Raw genomic sequence first — 19,766 nt, 5'->3', positions numbered from 1 at the left:
CGAGAAATGTCATTTTCTTTGTTTCCATCGTAGGACAGAAGAAAGACAGTTCTGGATTGGACTTAATAAAAAAAACCCGCTTTCTGGAGGGACGTGGCAGTGGTCTGACAGAACACCTGTAACTATCTATATACTATATATTTCAGTAACTTTTCAAGTCATACCTGAGCATAAGTTCACTAAAATAAGCCTTGTGAGGGAGCGTTGGCCAGGAAACCTCTTTGGTTTTCATGTCCACATGCTTCGCTTAAAGTAATTGTTACAATAGTATTAATAGTACGCTACTATTAAAATAGCAGCCTGTGCAAAAGGGCTGTGGGGTTAGAAAGTTTTGTAGATTTGTGCTTTCGTGCAAAGCGTGTTGCCTTTAGCCCACGGCCTGATGCAGAGATAACATGTGTGTGTGTGTATACATATTTACATATGTGCATATGCAGACACGTTGGAAAGCCTTAAAGCTGTGCTTACACACTTCGTTTGTTCTATGACTGTTAGGTTCATGTCTGCATTCAGAGCTAAGTCTTTCCTTTTTTAATACCACTTTGGATTTTACATCCTCAAGGACGTTGGTGCCACATGCCGCACTAATGGTTAGTATCTGGGATTTAAACATCAAATGACTGAAGAAGGGTCAGTTTTTAAACTGTAATTGGTTTTCAGCCTTAAAGAGTGGTGTCAGCTCTGCCACCGTTACTTAAGTCATTTCAGAATGCGAGTGCAAAGTTAAATCAGGGTTCATAGGTATTCAATTATTTTTATAGAATCATAGAATCGTTTAGGTTGGATAAGACCTTTAAGGTCATCAAGTCCAACCATTAACCTAAGCCTGCCATCCCACCACTAAACCATGTCCCTAAGCACCTCGTCTACCCGTCTTTTAAATATCTCCAGGGATGGGGACTTGACCACTTCCCTGGGCAGCCCGTTCCAATTTTTCCTAAAAAAGAATGAAGAAGGAGTCTGATATAAGATGGGAAAGTTGAACGGGATGTTGAGAGAACCTGATTATGGACCCTAGTTTTTTGATTTTACCACCATAATTTAGGTGGTCCTCTAGTTGTTGCTTACGATGCTCTTACCATACACACATCTCCAAGACCTTCCTTTTTCTCCATAGTGAGATTGTGAAATGCTTCATCTTGGACTGCTGGTGAAGGATAATGAATGTGTTGTTTTCAGGTTGTATCTTCATTTTTGGAGAGCAAGTATATTGAGGATGACCCAAGAAACTGCGGTGTGTTCAAAGTAAATAGAACGGTCTTTCCAGCACACTGCAATGAAAAGCGTGAATGGATATGCAAAATACCAAAAGGTGAAATGTTAATTAACTTACATTGTCTTTTATACCCATTATTTGTAATTCAGGAGAGATACGGAGAAAAAAAAACAACCAACCCAAAGGCCTGCTTTTTAGCCACATCTGGAGTTCTCCTCATTGGTCTTCTGCATGAAATCATGGCAAAGCTATACATGGCCACTAGGGTTTGTTGGCCATTTAACAGGTCTAATACGTGCAGTCAGCTTAAAAATGGGTAACAGTGCAGTTAGTTAGCAGGAGTTAATCAAATGTCTTCTTTATAAAGGTTACTAAAAATGTTGTTGAGTAAGTGTGGCAATTATTTTCTTTTATTCCATATTTAACTCCTTTTTTTCTGTTCCTGAACGAGAATAGCAGTATTCTTCATAATTTTGATTAAAACCCTACCATGTGGAGAAAGCAATTTCAGTGAAATATCTCTTTTCATTCTCAATCAGCAATGTTTTAATTTTCTTATGTATTTTTGCAGGTGTTAAACCAAAGAATCCAGGATGGTACATATCTGGTATGAAAACACTTTCTTTTTTTCACATCTTGAAGCATTATAACTTGGAAATAAAATTTAAGCCGTTGGTAAAAATAAAATGACTAAAATGTTCTGAGATAAAAATTTACGTTAAGGAACTCGGTAGGAACTTGTTGCTACAGATCAAAATCTGCCACTCTTTTGTTTAGGAACACTGAACTGGCAGATACGACTTCAGTTAGGTAAAGGAATGGTGCCAGTAATAAACACAGGAGTTTGATAACTTCTCCATCACATCAAAGCTGCCTTTTTGCAAAGGCTGGGCAACTCTCTTAGTATTAGTGCAGTATCACAGGCTAGAATATTAAAATAAAATTTACTCATAGTGTATTTACCTTTTTTTCGTAAGTTGATATGTTAAATACGGTTCTGCTGTTAGTTGTGGCATATTCGTTCTCTGACACGTGGCTGAAGGCAGGCCACGGGGGTCAAAGAATGAGACTTGGAATGAGCTTTTACCCCTGCACACCACTGACTCTTTTGCTCGTTTTCTAGAACTGCCGTGGTTATATTATCAAGGAGCAGAATATCTTTTCCATGTCAGTCCTACGGACTGGGAAACCTATGAGTTTGTCTGTGGCTGGCTTCGCGGTGGAATGACAACAATAAATTCTTCTGGTGAACAGGCCTTTATTCAAAATAAAATTAAGAAGGTAACAAAAACTACACCTTTGAAAAAATAAACCCTCAGGCAGTACCTGGCTATTTTCTGCTGCATCTTTTGGAATATCAGGCTGCCTGTTGCTCCAGGTAGAATCCGAAAGACATTTTACTTTAGAAATAATTCTCTTTCTCTCTTCCTTTCCCACATCCCTCTCTGAAGCCCTCTTTAGCTAAAGAAGTCAGTAACGTTTTGGAATCTGCAGAATCATCTCTGCTAATGAGCAGGTTGGTTAATCTGGCTCAAAAGACCCAAGAGGAGCAAAAAACCAACTTCCTATCCCAAAGTTATGAAAGTAATTAGGGGTAAAGAGTAAGGGTTGTTTCACATGTGGTGTACAACCTGCTCTGTTTCTTCTTCTTCTTCCCCCACCCCTCCATGACCAAGGGGACCTGTCATGGTTCCTTAGGCATTCACACAGTGGTTCAGCATCCACCGGGATGTCTCCTGATCCCGCACGGTTTCACAGTTATGCTCCGTTCCCATTCAGTAACTTGCAGCTGGTTTTCAGGTAGCAATACCAAGGGGCATTTTACTTGGTATATTAGCAGGAGGTGGGCAGTAAGTCCAGACGGTTGAAACAGTCTTCACAGTTTAAATCCTCAACATGATGATTTGAAAGGTTATTCTTGGGGAGAGCTGGCCAAGAATGAAGAATTAACAATTTCCCTGCACCTTAATTAAATCTAGAGCTCTAAACCATAGCGGTGGGGTGCTTATGACCTTGCAAGAGAGATTACCTTCTCCTCTGTGTGTGCCAGCTTGGGCAACATTCCCGTATGTCCACACATCTGTATCTTTCTGGAATTAAACCCCTTTGTGACTGTGGATAGTTATATGGGAAGAAAGGCATCTGCTTCTAAATTCCCTCCTCTGGATGAAAGCAGAAGATCTGTAGAACCACTCTGATGTAACAAACAGATCTGAAGCTCAGAAATAGCTGCAGAAGCAGATGAATTCCCAAGAAACGTTGTCTGTTTTCTTTTAGGTGTTCTCAGTAAAAGCAAAATAAGGAAAATTCAAAATAAAATTTGAATAAAAATGATCTGTCTGTCTTAGCAAGGGCAAAATTCTACAGCTGTAATGCAAAGGGATATCATAGTGTAATTTTAAAATAACAAGTAGTGCTGGGTAGAAAAGCTCTTGACCTTCACTAGCTTAGTTTTGCTTGTGTTGTGGTACGGCCTTCTCTGCTTTTAACTTCTAATTGAAAGCATAAGTAGAATTGTGTTGTATTAAGATGAGGTTTTTAAGTTTCCAAGGAATTATTCATAATTTTTTTCTGCTATTTAAGTAATTTTGTATCAAAACATGATGAGCTGAATCTAAACCAACAGTTCACAGCAGAAACAGCTTATAATGAGAGTGCAGCGTCACTGGCTAGGCTGTCCTGTCATCTTCCATATCTACCAGAGATTGTGTTGTGATGTAGTTACTGCCTTACCTAAAACTCAATGTTTAGGACTTTAAAAATGACATAACTAAAAAAGATGTATTTTTCCAGCTTAAGAGCACTTCAAATGGCTAATCACAATGCTGCTTTGAAGTCAACATTTGCTTACAAGAGATCTTTTAAAAGCAGTTTTATCATGAAAATTGGTGGGTATTAGAGCAGTATGTGAGCATCCTGTGATGAGAAAGCCAAGTTTGCTCCCTTGGCATTGGAAACCAGGTTTGCTTCCTTGAAGTTTCATCTCAGAATATAACACATGCACCTATTTTAAAGCCTGCTGCCTTTGGCTAAGCTTTCCCAGTTTAGCCAGGTGTGTCCCTAAGTGATTGTAACCCGTTCCCTGTGGAAGCAGGAGTAAGGATGGCAATCACTAAAATAACACTCAGCAGTCTGAATAGACTTTGCATGTGTCATTAGAAAACTTGGTCAAAATTTCTTGAAATCACATTTTTCACTATTTCTTTAAAAACCATAATGTGTAGGCTGAGTGCTGTGATTAGAAACTAAATGCAGGGGCTAGGCAGCACCAAATCAGACAGCATTCCCAAGTCTCTATTTTGTCAGAAATGTCTATTTTCTTCGTGTGATACTGCTATATAAGCTGTAAGCTGTTGAAATCCTAACTGTAGCTCCAAGGACAGCGTGGCTGCCACAACATAGCCTGCACTTCAGTTCTTTCTGGAAAAAAATAAATGCTTCTCGGAGGCGGGGTGGCTTTTCCAGTGTCCTGCACATTCACAACTTTTTCGTTGTTGTTCACTGTTTCCCAAAGACCCGAAAACTGTGACCATTGGGTGGCTAACCCTGAAGGTGAAGCCCATTCGTAGTTTAAGGCAGAATCAAGTCAGCACAGCAATACTAGGTGGCTGTTTGGATTACATTATTTCTGTGAGTTTTCCGTAATACTTTGCCTTCTAGGAGTGGAGGTGTAGACCCTTTCATGAGAACCAGAGTCAGTCTGGAAAGCATCTCTAGGGATCTCATGTATGAGCTACACCAAGTCAGTGAAAAACAAATTCTGGCCTAAGACTACAGTCCTTTTCAAGCCAGATTGGCTGTAAATTCCTGAAATTGTAAATTCCTAATTTACAGAAGATACATCATCAATCCAGTGGAAACTGGGGGCTAAATCATGCTCTACTTAGGTGAACAACCTTACTGAAGTGACATAAATTAACATGGGCAGGATTTAGCATCTCTTCTTCCCATTGGAACCCAATGGAGATGCTACTCATCGGAATACGAACAGAGCGTGGTTTTTGGGGGTTGTGAATGCTTTAACAAGAGGGCAACAACAGTTAAACATATGACAAAACTTTTTTCTAGCTGTCGAATACTGATGTTCACTGGTGGATTGGACTGCACACAGAAAACCTCAGCGATGAATTTCGGTAAGAATACCTACACTTCAGCTGCTCTGTTTGCAGGCTGACGTTTCAGTCTGATGGATTAAACCGGTTTGATGGCTGAGTGGGATGTGCAAGAGAGTTTCGGTTCTCATGTAAATATCATTCAGAATATATTACCCTTAACTTATCTCCATGTTACAGTATTTCTTCTAAAAGGGTATAGAAGATAACAAGCCAAGGACATGAATATCAACTTTGTGGTTGCCTGTTTTTTTTAAAGCTTAGTTAATAAAGGGGGACTTTATACCGCATATCTGCTTACAAACACTTTTAATGGAGGTTGTATTTTTAGGTAAGGATAGAAAGAAGTGTAACTACACTCTTTAACATTTCTATGCAGCTGGAGAGATGAATCACCAGTAACATACCAGAACTGGAATGAAGGGAGGGGGAGAGATCTGCAGAAACCAGGGAAAAGATGTGGCTTCATTTCATCACAAACAGGTTTATTTTATATTTTATTCTGTTGCAGGAGTTGTGACTTGATTGATTGTGTTGTTGGCCAAAGGGGTTGTATTTTAATTGCTTCCAAGAAATGCAATCTATATTACATGGTACTGTATTACATAGTCCCGTCACATGGTTATAATTTGCATAAATGCTTTTATGGTTAGGAAAAGGATATTAAAATATCATGAATATGCTCAGAGACTAGGTTATAGAATTTAATAGTTCCAGTACTCTAATGTCAAAATATAAACATCCCAGTGATACTGAATCTTTAGTTTTACTTAATAATCTGTTACGTGGCACAGCAAAAATGTTAATGTGTTGCTGGTTTTCACAGTCAGTTTTCTCATAACCAAATGAGCCAGATGGACCAGCAATAGTTTTTCCTACATTTATACACTGTTTTTCTATCAGCACACGACTTTAAACACTCAGGTTTCTAGCTTATTTTTGATCCCATAGCCAATCTGATGAGGGATTTTGGGGTGCCATGGTTTTAGTGCTAGCCTTCACATCATCACATAGCTCTGTATTTTGCTACAGTAATAAAAAAATTACAGTGGTGCTGTTTCCAGTGATTTCTGTCATCTCACAGCCTCTGTTTTCTGAAGATCTGCAAGTCACAGTAAACTGTCAGGTTCCAGGGAAAGAAAAAATACCCAGCTTTGTATTTGTGAGACAGGCTGAAAAAAATTAATCCAGTTGCAATCTTGTCATCTCAGCCTCAAGAGCCAACATGAAAAAAATGTAACCCCGTCTTTTTTTCCCAAATATGATCTTGGGGTTTTGATTCATGGCTTTCGAGTGCTTGAGTTTGGTGTTACTATAGTTAGATGAAAGGAAGAGCACCCACCCTCTCGCCTCAGCTGGCCAGCAGATGGGAGCTGGTCAACAGCTTGTGGAGTGCGCTGCGTTCCACTGAAAAACGTGTTTTCCTCCTAAGCAGGTCAGCATTTTATGTCAGTACCTGGATCTTGCCAAAAATTTTCAATGTAAGGAAGTCAAACTGTTTTATCTGGAAGGCATCATTTCTATACTTTTCCTTTTTGTTTGCACAAGTGATATTTTTTTAAATACATGATGATCTAGGCGTATGTTACGTGACTCAGCGTAGAGGAATTGGTTTAACTTAAAATCAAACTGGGAATGAAGGTATGAGCCCCATGGGCCATCAAATCCACTGTCATGCAATATGGCCAAATGTATTTGATGTAGAATCTCATTTTACTCAACCACTAACAGGTACCCTTCTTAACAATATCTAAGCTAGCTAAGAAAAAAACCCTTTCCAATTCTTCAGCCAGTATTGAACTGTGATTTCTCTTTTTACACAGGACTCTGGGGTGATGAAAACTGTACTGTCTCTCTTCCCTGTATTTGTAAACGTAAATTTGTATGGAAAATAGAGAAAGAGATTCCAGAAGACCAGAACAAACAAGGAATATGTCCCAAAGGCTGGTTGCACTTTGGATTCAAAGTAAAACTTTTTTTTTTTTTTTGGCTGTTTGATTATTCAAAATGCCTTCCATATTTATGACAGAAATTGGACTTCATAAGGATTCTTCAACATTTCAAGGTTTTCTTCCTTTTTGAAAGCAGGGCACTTAGGTTTATAACTACTGACAGTGATACAAAGGTTTACAACTATTAAGTAGCTTTGCACATAGTAGTTGTCTTCATAAGGTGTCAAAAATTTTACTTTATTTGAAGGAATTAAATACTCATATGCAAAAGCTATGTAAGTGTATTTGGGCTTTTGCTGTAAAACACCTGCTCGATCCTCTCTTTTCCACTTAGGACAATTCTGAGAGTCTTTTATGGTCTCAAAACAGATCTCTGACCCCTGGTTGTACTAAATGGTGCCTAACTGCTGTCGTTCTCCAAAAGGTGCTGTTTCAAATAGGGTTCATCAAAGATAATTATAAACCAAAGTCTATTTGCAACTGAAGGTCAAAAGGCAATTATTTCACCGGGCTTCTCTGGAATACATACATTCCATAATAGCCATATGCATTGAGGTGGCTGGATTTATCCCAGTGCTAAACTGCAGTCACTACAAGGATAAATTTAACCCAGATTGTGTTTGCCTTTAAACAACTGATTTGAATCGAAGCCTGATCGCAGCTGAAAACTGATCCCAAACCTGTTGGAGAAGTCTGTTGCAGGACAAAAAGTAATGAAATATTTAGCTTTCAGTAACGGTGTCTGAAATATTTTAGTGATCACTCTTAGCGATTGATAGTTTTTAAACTGGAGAAAAAACAAGACAAGCCTTTATTTTTTTTTTTCCCCAAATAGTGCTTTTTGATACAAATTCCAAAGGATCCAGAGCATCTGAGAGACTGGTACTCTGCACAGGAGTTCTGCAGTCGCTATGATGGGTCACTCGCTTCCCTCGAAGATGAACTAGAACAAGGTAGAGTACTGAAACTATTGCTAAATAAATAAAACTTCATCTTCATTAGGATGCTGTAATGAAGTTTCATCTTGGATACAGATGTAGTGAAAAAGATCGCTTGGATCCTACTCATGGTTCCACTGCTTTAAACAAATGAGTGTTTCTCTTTCCCAGTTTCACAAAATGTAAAGATTCAGATATCCACTGAGCTATATAACAGGTGTGTTTTCAGGAGTAATTATAATTTATTTTGTGCTTACCACCATGCATTTAGAAATACAAAAAAATAATGGAATACCCATATAAAAATTTGCTATATAAAACTTCTATTTTACAAATGCAACATCACACTATTATAAAGCAAACTCATTTTTATCCTTTAATAGTACTTAAAGTCTGATCTATAGTATAGCACACAAGCACAGCGCTAGGCTGCAACTGTCAGAGAAATAAATGCCAGCACATTTGGAAATATTTATAATTCCTGTTCATAAAAATCTGTGGTTGAATTTCATATATTTGTAAAACCACTTATTTGGAGGTGGGAGGAATCTCACTGCCTATCTTTAATTGAGAAATCTTATTTTCAGCTAAAACTGGGAAAAGCTTTTTCAGTGGGACAGTGCCCTGAACTAGTACTTACGTTGTTCAAGCTGCTGTGAACGTTTCTGGAAGACTTGTTAGTTAATGGACTAGATACTAACCCAACCGAAGTTGATCAGTTTAACTGAATTTGTAGTTAGATGACACCAAAATGCCGCTCATGTTCTTACTTTACGGTAACTATGTAATGTCATTGATTAGTAATTAATTTTTTCAGTGCTTTAGTGTGTTGGGAGAGACTTTGGCTATCCCTAAACGGTTACCAGTTAATTATACCTTATTCCTGTTTCATTTTCCAGCTTTCATAACAATGAATCTATTTGGACGCAAAATGAGCGTTTGGATAGGTTACCAGAGTGACGATTATGAAAAATGGCTGAATGAAAAACCTCCCATGTATTACAACTGGTCTCCAGTTGAAGTAGTGGATGTGAGTATTCCCAGGGGGTTTAAGGACAGCGAGAAGTTGTTTTATCCATAAAAATTATGACTGCCACGAAGACAAGGCCTAACTTGTTACAGCAGCTTAGTCTGCCCTTAATTTTTGCAACTTCAAACAACAGTGGGCACAGATTAATGGGCATAACTAGAGGTAGCAAAAAAGTCACTACCTAGGCTGTTATTTACATCATTTGTGGCTATAGTGACATCCTCTTGCAATTGCTTTTAAACACCAAAGTTTGAATTATACGCTTAGTATCGTATGCTGGGTCTGAGCAAAGTTTAGGAATAAGATTACGAATTTCATATTTTAATATATTGCTTTACACCACGTTAGTCCATATTGGGCGTAGCATTTCAGTTTGATCAGTGAAAGCTTGTGACTCTTTTATTATGAGGTTATTCTTTCAAATTGTATTTATGACAGTGTTCATTGTTCTGCCTAAATATTTGTAACAGTGATTTTCAGATAGCTATTCTTCTAAGTGTAATGTAATAATTACTTACTGGTTTTACACAGTGTCTTTTTAAATTAATATAAGGTTCTGTGTTAATTGCAGAGACAGCGTTACAACAGTGCAACCATTCAAGAGCAACTTCCACTATGCACATTGGTATCAAATAACCCTAATTTTTATTTCACGGGAAAATGGTACTTGGAAAACTGCCAGAAAAATTACGGGTTTGTCTGCCAAAAGAGTCAGGGTAAGGTTTTGGTTTGCTTTGCTTCTGTTCTCTTATCTTACTATATTGAATTCATCTGACTGTATTTTCATCTAGAAGCAGCTTGGTCCATAAAACCAGGAACATAAAAGATTTCTTAGATAGTTCTGCTCTGATACTTAGACAGACTAGCTCTACACTAGTTAATAAGTCAATAGTTGTGATGTAGAAGTAATTCCTAAAAAAATATTTTGTTACTAAATTTTCTTCCTGACTTTGAGCTTTCTGTTGCATATCTTAGATTTGGGAATAGAGGTGATATTTCCAGTTTTCTGCTGTGGCAAGCAGAGTAACAGCATGAAATTATGAAAGGCAAAATTGAGGGTAACGTTGATGAAAATTTGATTGGGGAGCGGGGGGAGGACGACGACAAATGACACACTTGCACTTAGATCAGACCAGACTCTAGAAAATTTATTTCTGAGAGCAGCGTGGACTGATCAGCTGATCAGGTAGTGTTTGGCTTTACTTTTCACATTGCTCTAATTCCGTGACCATAATGTCCGCCTGCCAGAAACACAAAGCTTTTGTAGGGAGCATGCGTCGTTGGGTTTCCTCAACCCACATCCCGGCGTGGCCACTTGGGCTGGGAGCCACTGCCATCCCCAGGGTGCTGGGGCAGCTCTGGAGCCCTGTCCCAGGGGCTGCAGCAGCTCTGCCAGCGAGAAGCTGCCAGAGCGTGTTACAAAAATAGACCGGCAGCAAATTATTAACCCTAAAGCAAAGGGAGGGGTGCAATCTGAGCCTGTAAGGAGTGTCCTTGGGTGATGTACTTTCTGCAGGGGTGGTTTTATATGGCTCAACTTTATATATCACCTCCTAGTTAGGCCCTGGGTCTAAAGAGAATCCTCTCCTGCTGGCTGCTTAGGAGGCGAGGGAGGGTGAGTGGAGAAGCAGAATAAATAAATACAAGCTTTGGGCAGTGCTCACATGTGGCTGTAGCAAACCATAGCTGTATTTGACATAATTTATTATGAACTGTGCTTGCGGGGAGTGCTGAAGTAATCCTGCACGCAGTGTAGGAAAAAATAAACAAATGCATTTTCCCGCTGGTTCATTTCGTTGACCTCCCGAACGTTTGTATTTTATCCCCTTCCTGCTGCTTTGGACAGATGGAAAAGGCGTTAAAAGGCAGGAAGGAAAGCCCAGTTGCCTTAGGCAGCCAGGCTGCAGGGCGCCTAGGGGGGGTTTGTGGCTGCCCTGGGTGCTCAGGACCCTCCACACATTCCCCAGATGGATGAATGTGAGCGTGGCCCGGGGGCCCTGGGATGGGGTGGATGTGGTGGGGATGGGGGGGACATGCTGTGCCCCAGGCCCAGTGCTGCCCACCTGCCCCTGCGCAGCAGGGTGCTCCTGGGCGTGAAGGGACCAGTCCTGCCTCCCCATGTGAAACCCATGGCACTCTCCCAAACCATCAGGCAGTTCAGCTGCCTAATTCAGCAGAAAACTTTCCTGTCTTTTTTTTTCTTCTTCTTCTTTTTTTTCCCCCCCCTTTCCCTCCTCCCCTGCCTATTTGGTGTCATTTTGTGGAGCTTTTCTAGGCTGCATGGGCTCAGTGCAGGGTCAGGCAAGCACCAGACCTGTGCATGGGAACGTGCAGCTGGAAGAGCAGAGAAGCAAGGAAGGGAGATGTGAGACAGCCTCTTGCTGGTGGTAGTGAACTCCTAAATTTCTTCAAATGTCCAAACAAACGTGTCTATTCCTGGAAAGATGAGGTGGTGCTTTGCTTCTGCCATCCTGTCTGCATCCTGTCTCCCCTTTTCTGAATTACTTTCTGTAGGAGACTAAAATGAAGTAAAACAGCAGGAGATCTGAACTGGGCTCTGATCCCTTAGTGATGCCTGAGTTAGGATTGTGTCAGCATTTTACTGCATTTCCTGCCTTTTCTTTTTTTAAGCAGTGACATGCGCTGAAAGCTGGAACAAAATAGAGTGCTTCAGTTAGCTCAAGAGCAGAACTTTTTCTTGCTTGGAAATTTCTAATTTTAAATGATTTGTGGATGACAAATAATAAATTAATTTACTATTTTAGGACGCTTGTCAGCACTTCTCCTCTCTTAGTCATAAAGGCAACCAAGTCTAAAAACACTCCACCTCGTAGCAAAGCAACCACTTCATTGTGTAATCACAGAGAAGTTTTATAGACAGAAGTAAGTAATCCAAACTGACAAATGGGATTAAAACCGAGGCACTGCTTTATTTTAGTAGTCTTGTTTAAAGTATACTGTGGACATTCATATACATTAGCCAAGGCGTTTGCCTCCTGTAGAAAAGTGAGCATGGCAGCACTGCAGACTGGGCTGGGGTGGAGATGGTCCCGGTATCCTGATTTTTTTCTCATGGGAGACTCTTTATTTCTTAAATCTAAAAAGTCTGCTTCTTCCTTTAATTTTTTTTGGACATTGCTGTGTTAGTTGATCATCAAAAAGAGATTTAAGTCTCCATGCACAGGAGGTTTCTCTTTAATTACCAGTACCATGATCGTCCCTACATTGGCCTGTGGATGGTAGAGATGAGTTCAAGAAGCTCCCAAGCATTTGCTCCTACCATGAGCCACAGTTTGTCATCCCCTGAGCTGTGCCAGTACAATTATTGGTGAGGTCAGACTTTGTGCCGTAGACTGATCTTGGAAATGATTAAAAACAATGGGTCAAAAAAGAGGCAATCTAAATTATGTGCAAGGTATCTGGGATAAGAGTGCTCCACAGTCCACTGCTATTAGACATTTTGGGATATGCCCAGATCCCAGCTGATTTCTTACTGACCTTCAAAAATCCAGTCAATGGAACTTGCTCCATCCAGGTTTTCTTCTTTTTGTTAAACATTAAACTTATTCCCTCCTGTGATAAGTTTTGTGCTGTGGTGGAATTTCAGATACTGTTCTAGTAGTCGTTTGTCTTTTTCTTAAAGTTCACGGTGCCTTCCTGAAACCAAGGGGTTTGCAATTTTTATTTCTTTTTAAGGATAGTTCTAGTTTTTTAGGAGCTGTTCTGCTACACTTGAGTTGTCTGTTTAAAAAAAATAAAGAGATCCTTTTAATCTGTTTATAACAGACACATCCAGACACGTCGTCAATGCATCTGAAATGTACCCTGTGCCAGATACTTTAGAATATGGAAACAGAACGTATAAACTAATACGTGGGAATTTTACGTGGGCCTCAGCTTTAAAAACCTGCATGGCAAACGGCGCGGAGTTGGTCAGCATCACAAACCAGTATCACCAGGCTTTCCTCACAGTCATTGTGAATCGGCTGGGATACGACCACTGGATCGGGCTGTTCACTTCGGACGTATGTATTGGGTTCCTGGATATGAACATGATGCTGCAAAGGAGTTTTTCCAGTAACAAGCTAACGAGCTGTGTCGCTCATTTGAAGTGGCAGGAAGCTTGCGCCTGGAAATGAAACCCTGGAAAGCTTTTTTTTGCAATATAATGTATAAATGTAATGAGAGCCAGTTTGGTGCGATGACTACTAGAAGCTAAAAGCCACAGAAAACACTGAAAAACACACAAAAAATCCCTTGTAGTGTCAACATTGAAATTGTGGTGTTTCATTTTTAGTCACTCGATGGCTCAAATAACCACTTGCTGAAAGCAAGAGGTTAGATGTAGTTTGTGGTCTTTCAGAAGTTGGGAGGATCCTTGGATCTGCCTTTTGTAGATCCTTCTGGATCTACCCAGACTTCAGAAAAGTAAAAGACATTCTGTAACACCTGGTGAGGATGCCACCAGAAGAAGATGAATTTGTATGGTGCTAAAGCATATCAGAAAGATAATCTGAAATTTGTTTTGGCAGAACGGGCTTAACTTTGAATGGTCGGATGGGACTAGGTCTTTATTTACCTTCTGGGAAGATGATGAGTCCCAGGCCTTCGGCAGCTGTGTTTACATTGACTCTTCGGGGCACTGGAGAAGTGCTAACTGTGAGCGACTTCTGCAAGGAGCAGTTTGCCATGAGCCACCTAGTAAGTCAGAGTTAAGTTTTATACTAAATCTTTGCAGCTGCAAATGTGGGTATTGACAGTGGAAGTACATGAAAGGAAATTAATTGGTTTCAGGTTAAGAAACGATGATGCTATTGAAATAGATTTCTGGCATTTTCTTGCTTTATCTCCTCTTTATGAAACCATTTTTTCCCCATAAAATATTGGCCATCAGGTCTGGTCTGTAGGAGAATGGAAAGAGAACTTTCATAGTAGAAAACAAACGGGAAAATGACTTACTCTGTCTCTTCACTGAACACTATATTATCTGTGCCAAATTACGATTGCTGGCTTGAAGAGAAATAAACTCCGTTTGCTGCAATTAACTGGGGGATGGGAGAAGGGAAGCATTTAGAGCAAAGTGGAAAATCAGAGTCACATCTTCACTGATTGCATAGAAAAGATTTTGCAACTTCTTGGTGGGTTTTTTTGGTAAAGATAAGCATGTTTTCCTCTATCCTACAATATGTTATGTTTCCTGCCACAATCTGTCAATTACCTGGGCTTCATTTGAATCCAGAATTAAGGTCTGGAACTCTGTTCAGTTCAGGACTGCAGAGTCTTTGGCAGAGTCCAGTTCTCAAAATAATTCACATTTGGTGGTGCTGATCACCAGGGGTTCACCTAGAGCTTATTATAGCTTTTGGCTGTGTTGGGAAGAAAGCTGGTTTGGAATCCTTCAAGACAAAAATTATTCTGTAGTATGGTTTTTGTCGTGCAGCTGACTAATTTTCTCATTTGTTTGTCAAGTTATGTAAGCCTAAGGTTTATTTAATTTCTAAAAGTTGTGCTCTGTAGTAAAGTAGGACACGTGTGAGACCGTAGGTGATGTGGCTGAATCTACAGCACTGCCACAAAGCGACGCTGGGTACCACAAAGCCAGCTCGTAGGGCTGCCCTGAGTCAGAGGGAGGCTTTGCTGCAGCACGTCGCATGCCAGAGAGGTGAGGATGGCTGCTGCCTACCGATGGGAGGCTCTCTCTGCCCTGGTATTTGGCATGAAGTTCTCTTTGCAGCTTAGTGGAGAGAAGCTCTGCAGCCCTTGGAAATCCTCAGCCCTCTCCAAGATGCTCTGGGTAGCCCGGCATGCTCTGATGTGTCCGTAGTCTGCTCATAACTCCTCATGCCCATCAGTATTGGTTAGATTGCCCTGATATTGCTGTTGCAGTCCAGCAAAGTTTTTGATCAGAAATAAAAGCAGCTTTACTGTTCTAATATAAATATATACAGCCACTAGATTTTCACTTTGAAAAAGAGAGGCATAACGCAATAACGTGCTTATTAGCATTACACCAAAACAGCGTGTGGAATGTTACATTAGCGTGTATGTTGTTGTACCAATAAAGCTGTGCTGTTATTTCTGTCACAGAAAAGAAACTCCCTGCCTATAAAGGCTTATGTTCAGAAAAAACTGTTCCCTGGGTCAAATTCAAAAACAGTTGCTACAGCTTTTCCACAGTTCTGCAGGGCACAAGTTTTGATACTGCGTCTGAGGTCTGCAAAAATCAAGGTAAGTGATTATTTTGTAGCTGCAAAATGTCATTGTGATATCTTGGAAAAATATATATTCTCTGAAATGACTGAAACTGTGTCATGTGCTTTCTCCCATTGAGGATAACAGTAGTGGAGCTCATAAGCCAACTATGAGATTGGAGGCAACATACTTCAAAAAGATGCTCCTTTCCATGTGAAAATACTGATTTCTGGAGTAACACATGAAATGCATTTCTTTCCCTTCTAATTTGTTTGTTTCAAAATCATGTGAGAACAGTTTGATATCAGCCTGAGTATTTTCACATTAACTGCAAATTTAAGAACTTGTAACACATAACCAGACTTTTTAAGATTTTCAACTAAGGCTCATAATAAGTTTTTGAAATGCAATATTTTAATGGCATGGATTGTTTGAAAATGTGTTCCGTGTTTAATATGTAGGATCAAATCTCCTAACTATTCAAGATGAAGATGAAAATGCTTTCATTCTGGATGAATTGCACAGTTTTGGTTATGCTGTGCAAATGGTTTGGTTGAACATCCTGCTCGTTACAGACAGTAAGTGTTGGGTGGAAGAGAACTGCATGCAAGAATCTGTGTTGGGGTTTGGTTTGGTTTTTATTTGAATGCTGGTTTTTATTTGAACGCTTCTAAAACACTGTTATCTTTTGAGATTTTTTTCACTGCCTATTACCTGTTTATGATGTAGTAAAACCAGTCAAGCTTTCTGTAATCATTACTTACTGGTATTCGGCATACTCAGTATGTATGCATGCAGGGGAATGCCTTTATTTTCTGCTTAAAGAAGTAATGCAGGTTGTCTTCTGTGTCAACTACATAGGATATTTTTAAATCCCTAGAAAAAAAAAGAAAGTAGACAAAATCCTGGTATTCTTTAATGCAATATTTATTTCTGTAAGGGTAAATCCAACTGAAATGGAGGTAATTATCAAAACATTTATAATGATTTATAACTTCTGCCCTTAGATGAGACAATCTCCTGGTTTGATGGCTCTCCCTTAAATTATTCTAACTGGGGCATCAGGGAGCCTGAATTTGGTCATCTCAAAGGGAATTTCTGTATCAGCCTGAGGACCACTGATGGAGTCTGGCAATTATCTCCATGCAGAGAAAAGAAGGGATTTATATGTAAGATGGATGCAGGTATGTTCTTCCATAAAAGAAGGCGATAGTGTTCTTTTAACCATTGTTTTACGTGTTCCTTGTCACTTGCTTACTTGCTCTTAGTTTTCACTTAAATGAAAAAATATTAGTATTAGAAAAAATAACTGTTAAAAAACCCAGCCAGCCAGGGTAACCTCCTGTTGAGGAACCTGGGCAGCTGTTGCGTTATTGCCGACTGCGGTAGACTTTCTGCTGTATGGGTGAGCCATGTGCAGAGAATCATAGACCTGTAGAATACCAGGTTGATAGGGACCTCAAGGATCATCTGGTCCAACCTTCCTTGGCAAAAGCACAGTCTAGACAAGATGGTCCAGCACCCTGTCCAGCCCAATCTTAAAAGTTTCCAATGCTGGGGAATCCACCACTTCCCTGGGGTTGCATCCAGAGGGTAGTGGTCAATGGCTCGATGTCCGGATGGAGACTGGTAACGAGTGGTGTCCCTCAGGGGTCTGTACTGGGAGCAGTGCTGTTTAACGTTTTCATCAATGACTTAGGCAGCGAGATCAAGTGCACCCTCAGCAAGTTTGCGGATGACACCAAACTGAGTGGTGCAGTTGACACATCAGAAGGACGGGATGTCATCCAGAGTGATCTGGACAAGCTGGAGAGGTGGGCCTGTGTGAACCTTATGAGGTTCAACAAGGCCAAGTGCAAGGTCCTGCACCTGGGTCGGGGTAACCTCCAGTATCAATACAGGCTGGGGGAAGAAAGGTACTCTGGGCTGCATCAGGAGAAGCGTGGCCAGCAGGTCGAGGGAGGGGATTTTGCCCCTCTACTCTGCTCTGGTGAGACCTCACCTGGAGCCCTGCGTCCAGCTCTGGAGCCCTCAGCACAAGAAGGACATGGAAGTGTTGGAGCGGGTCCAGAGGAGGGCTACAAAAATGATCCGGGGGCTGGAGCACCTCTCTTATGAGGACAGGCTGAGAGAGTTGGGCTTGTTCAGCCTGGAAAAAAGAAGGCTGTGGGGAGACCTGATTACGGCCTTTCCGTACCTAAAGGGGGCCTATAGGAAAGATGGGGAAAATCTTTTTAGTAGGGCCAACTGTGTCAGGACAAGGGGTAATGGTTTTAAACTAAATCAGGGGAGGCTTAGACTAGATATAAGGAAGAAATTCTTTACAATGAGGGTGGTGAGGCACTGGAACAGGTTGCCCAGAGAGGTAGTGGAGGCCCCATCCCTGGAAAGATTCAAGGCCAGGTTGGACAGGGCTCTGAGCAACCTGATCTAGTTAGTGGTATCCCTGCTCACTGCAGGGGGGTTGGACTAGATGACCTCTAGGGGTCCCTTCCAACCCAAAACATTCTATGATTCTATGATTCTATGATTATTCCAATGGATGTTTGTTCTCATGAAAAATTTTCTTCTTGTGTCCAATTGGAATCTCCCCAGGATTAACTTGCACCCGTTACCCCTGGTCTTTTCCATGTGACTCCTCATAAAAAGGGAGTCTCCATCTTCTTTGTAGCCACCCTTTAAATACAGGAACACGGTGATAAGGTCTCCTTCAGCCGCCTTTTCTCAAGGCTGTACAAACCCAGTTCTCTCAGCCTGTCCTCATATGGCAGAGCATCAGCCTGACCTCCACAGACCCCGTAGGACAGGCAGGCGCGGCCTGGGGGAGCTGCACAGACACCACGTCAGTAGGAATGTGGGTCTGCGAGAGAGCTGTGTTTTGAGAGCCCACCCAAAATGCCCGAGTTGATGTTGGACTCAATAACTAAATTAATCTACTGCCACCTAGATCTTTTCATGCATTTGCACTTTGAAAAGTGGATAAATGCTGCTGCTCAAAATTTGCACAAATGTCAGTTAATATATTCTGCTGAATTTAAGGGGTTTTAGATAACAGGTTAGGTCATGTTTAACTTGGCCAGTTGGAACCCTACTGACATGAGTAAAGTTAAAGAACAGCCTGCTCTTGTATGGTTTTATGGAGATTGTCTTCTCAGTATCAGTTTTACCATGAATATCTGTAGTAACTTTTGTTAGCTCTGTGGGTAATGTTATGACCGTTCTGGATTCTATTTCAGATATCAATGCAACAGAACCCTCTGAAAAATGTAAGTTTCTTCTGTACTTTCTCTATTTTTTTGTAAGGACTAATAATGCATTTTGAACTGATATTTTGTGAGGTAATGCTTTTCACTGTTAAACCTGTAATTTAAAATGTGTGACATATAAGGGATAATAATATGTTTTCCATAAAACATCTATATGTTTATATCTATAATTATATATAATTATAACTATATTTACTTAATAACAATTTCTGTCCTTCCCTTTCAGCATCATCCCATGGGCTTGCAGCTCTGGCTGTTCTCGTGACATTGGTGATGCTGGCTGCCATTACTCTTTTTCTGTGGTGCCTGTACAAACAGAATAACCAACTCTTCCGCAGGATACTGTGGGTCAGAAATGCCTATTTGCCACAGATCAACGCTGACGTTCCTGCTTTGGAAGAAAGCATCCTCATTTCTGATTTTGAGAGAAGCGACAATTAATTGATTAGAAGCAAGTGATAGCATCTTCCACGTGAAACTCCACAGTCTACAGCAGTTTTCTCCTTCTCAGGAGTCCCCCAGGGTACCTGTATCCAGGACACCCTGGCAGCCATCGGCATGAATGCCATAGGAGCTCCCTACATTGGCACACTTTTGCTTTGTGGCAGGATGAGCTGAGGATGCATGGCAGAACCGTGGAGAAATTGGCTCCTTTGGGACAAGCCAGGAACTGAAAGTACTCCCACACCATAAACTTCCAACCACTCACATAGCACAGTCATGTCCGAGCCCCAGAGCAGCGGGCATTTTCATGCAGTTTATTCCTTTGGGAACGTTTGAGCTTTTGTGTTTTGTTTTTATATGTCGCAGAATCTGCTCATGAGCCAGCATTAAAATTTGGCCTTGAATTTAGGAACTCTGAAACATATTCCAAGGATTATGGGGTAGATTTTTTTTTCTTAATAGCCATTCCTTCTGCAAAATGAACAGTTATTTTTCAGACAGTGGATTCTTGCCAGGTGGATTTCTAAGCTTGCAGAGAGGTGAAGTCACTTTTGACTTGGGAGTGCCAGAGTTTTGGTAGTTCAGCCCATGATGGTTCATGTTATAAAATAAATTA

The 19,766-nt window shown here is 40.6% G+C and overlaps 1 protein-coding gene across 1 annotated transcript in view; it reads left to right on the top strand.

Annotated features, from left to right (window-relative positions):
- Positions 1-19,527, top strand: part of PLA2R1 (phospholipase A2 receptor 1) — a 40,971-nt gene extending 21,444 nt beyond the window's left edge. The window contains exons 14-30 of the mRNA XM_009641664.2: positions 34-118; positions 1,180-1,312; positions 1,788-1,823; positions 2,340-2,497; positions 5,285-5,349; positions 5,708-5,811; positions 7,152-7,294; positions 8,116-8,233; positions 9,118-9,248; positions 9,820-9,964; positions 13,035-13,273; positions 13,781-13,949; positions 15,336-15,476; positions 15,902-16,018; positions 16,448-16,624; positions 18,677-18,706; positions 18,933-19,527. Coding sequence (XP_009639959.1) covers positions 34-118; positions 1,180-1,312; positions 1,788-1,823; positions 2,340-2,497; positions 5,285-5,349; positions 5,708-5,811; positions 7,152-7,294; positions 8,116-8,233; positions 9,118-9,248; positions 9,820-9,964; positions 13,035-13,273; positions 13,781-13,949; positions 15,336-15,476; positions 15,902-16,018; positions 16,448-16,624; positions 18,677-18,706; positions 18,933-19,147 — 2,206 coding nt within the window. The 3' untranslated portion in view covers positions 19,148-19,527. The remainder of the gene's footprint in view (positions 1-33; positions 119-1,179; positions 1,313-1,787; positions 1,824-2,339; positions 2,498-5,284; positions 5,350-5,707; positions 5,812-7,151; positions 7,295-8,115; positions 8,234-9,117; positions 9,249-9,819; positions 9,965-13,034; positions 13,274-13,780; positions 13,950-15,335; positions 15,477-15,901; positions 16,019-16,447; positions 16,625-18,676; positions 18,707-18,932) is intronic.
- Positions 19,528-19,766: the final 239 nt, after the last annotated feature.

This window comes from Egretta garzetta, unplaced genomic scaffold (genome assembly GCF_000687185.1).
Source record: "Egretta garzetta isolate BGI_Z169 unplaced genomic scaffold, ASM68718v1 scaffold577, whole genome shotgun sequence".
Lineage (NCBI taxonomy): Eukaryota > Metazoa > Chordata > Aves > Pelecaniformes > Ardeidae > Egretta > Egretta garzetta.
This window is presented reverse-complemented; position numbering and strand designations above follow the sequence as displayed.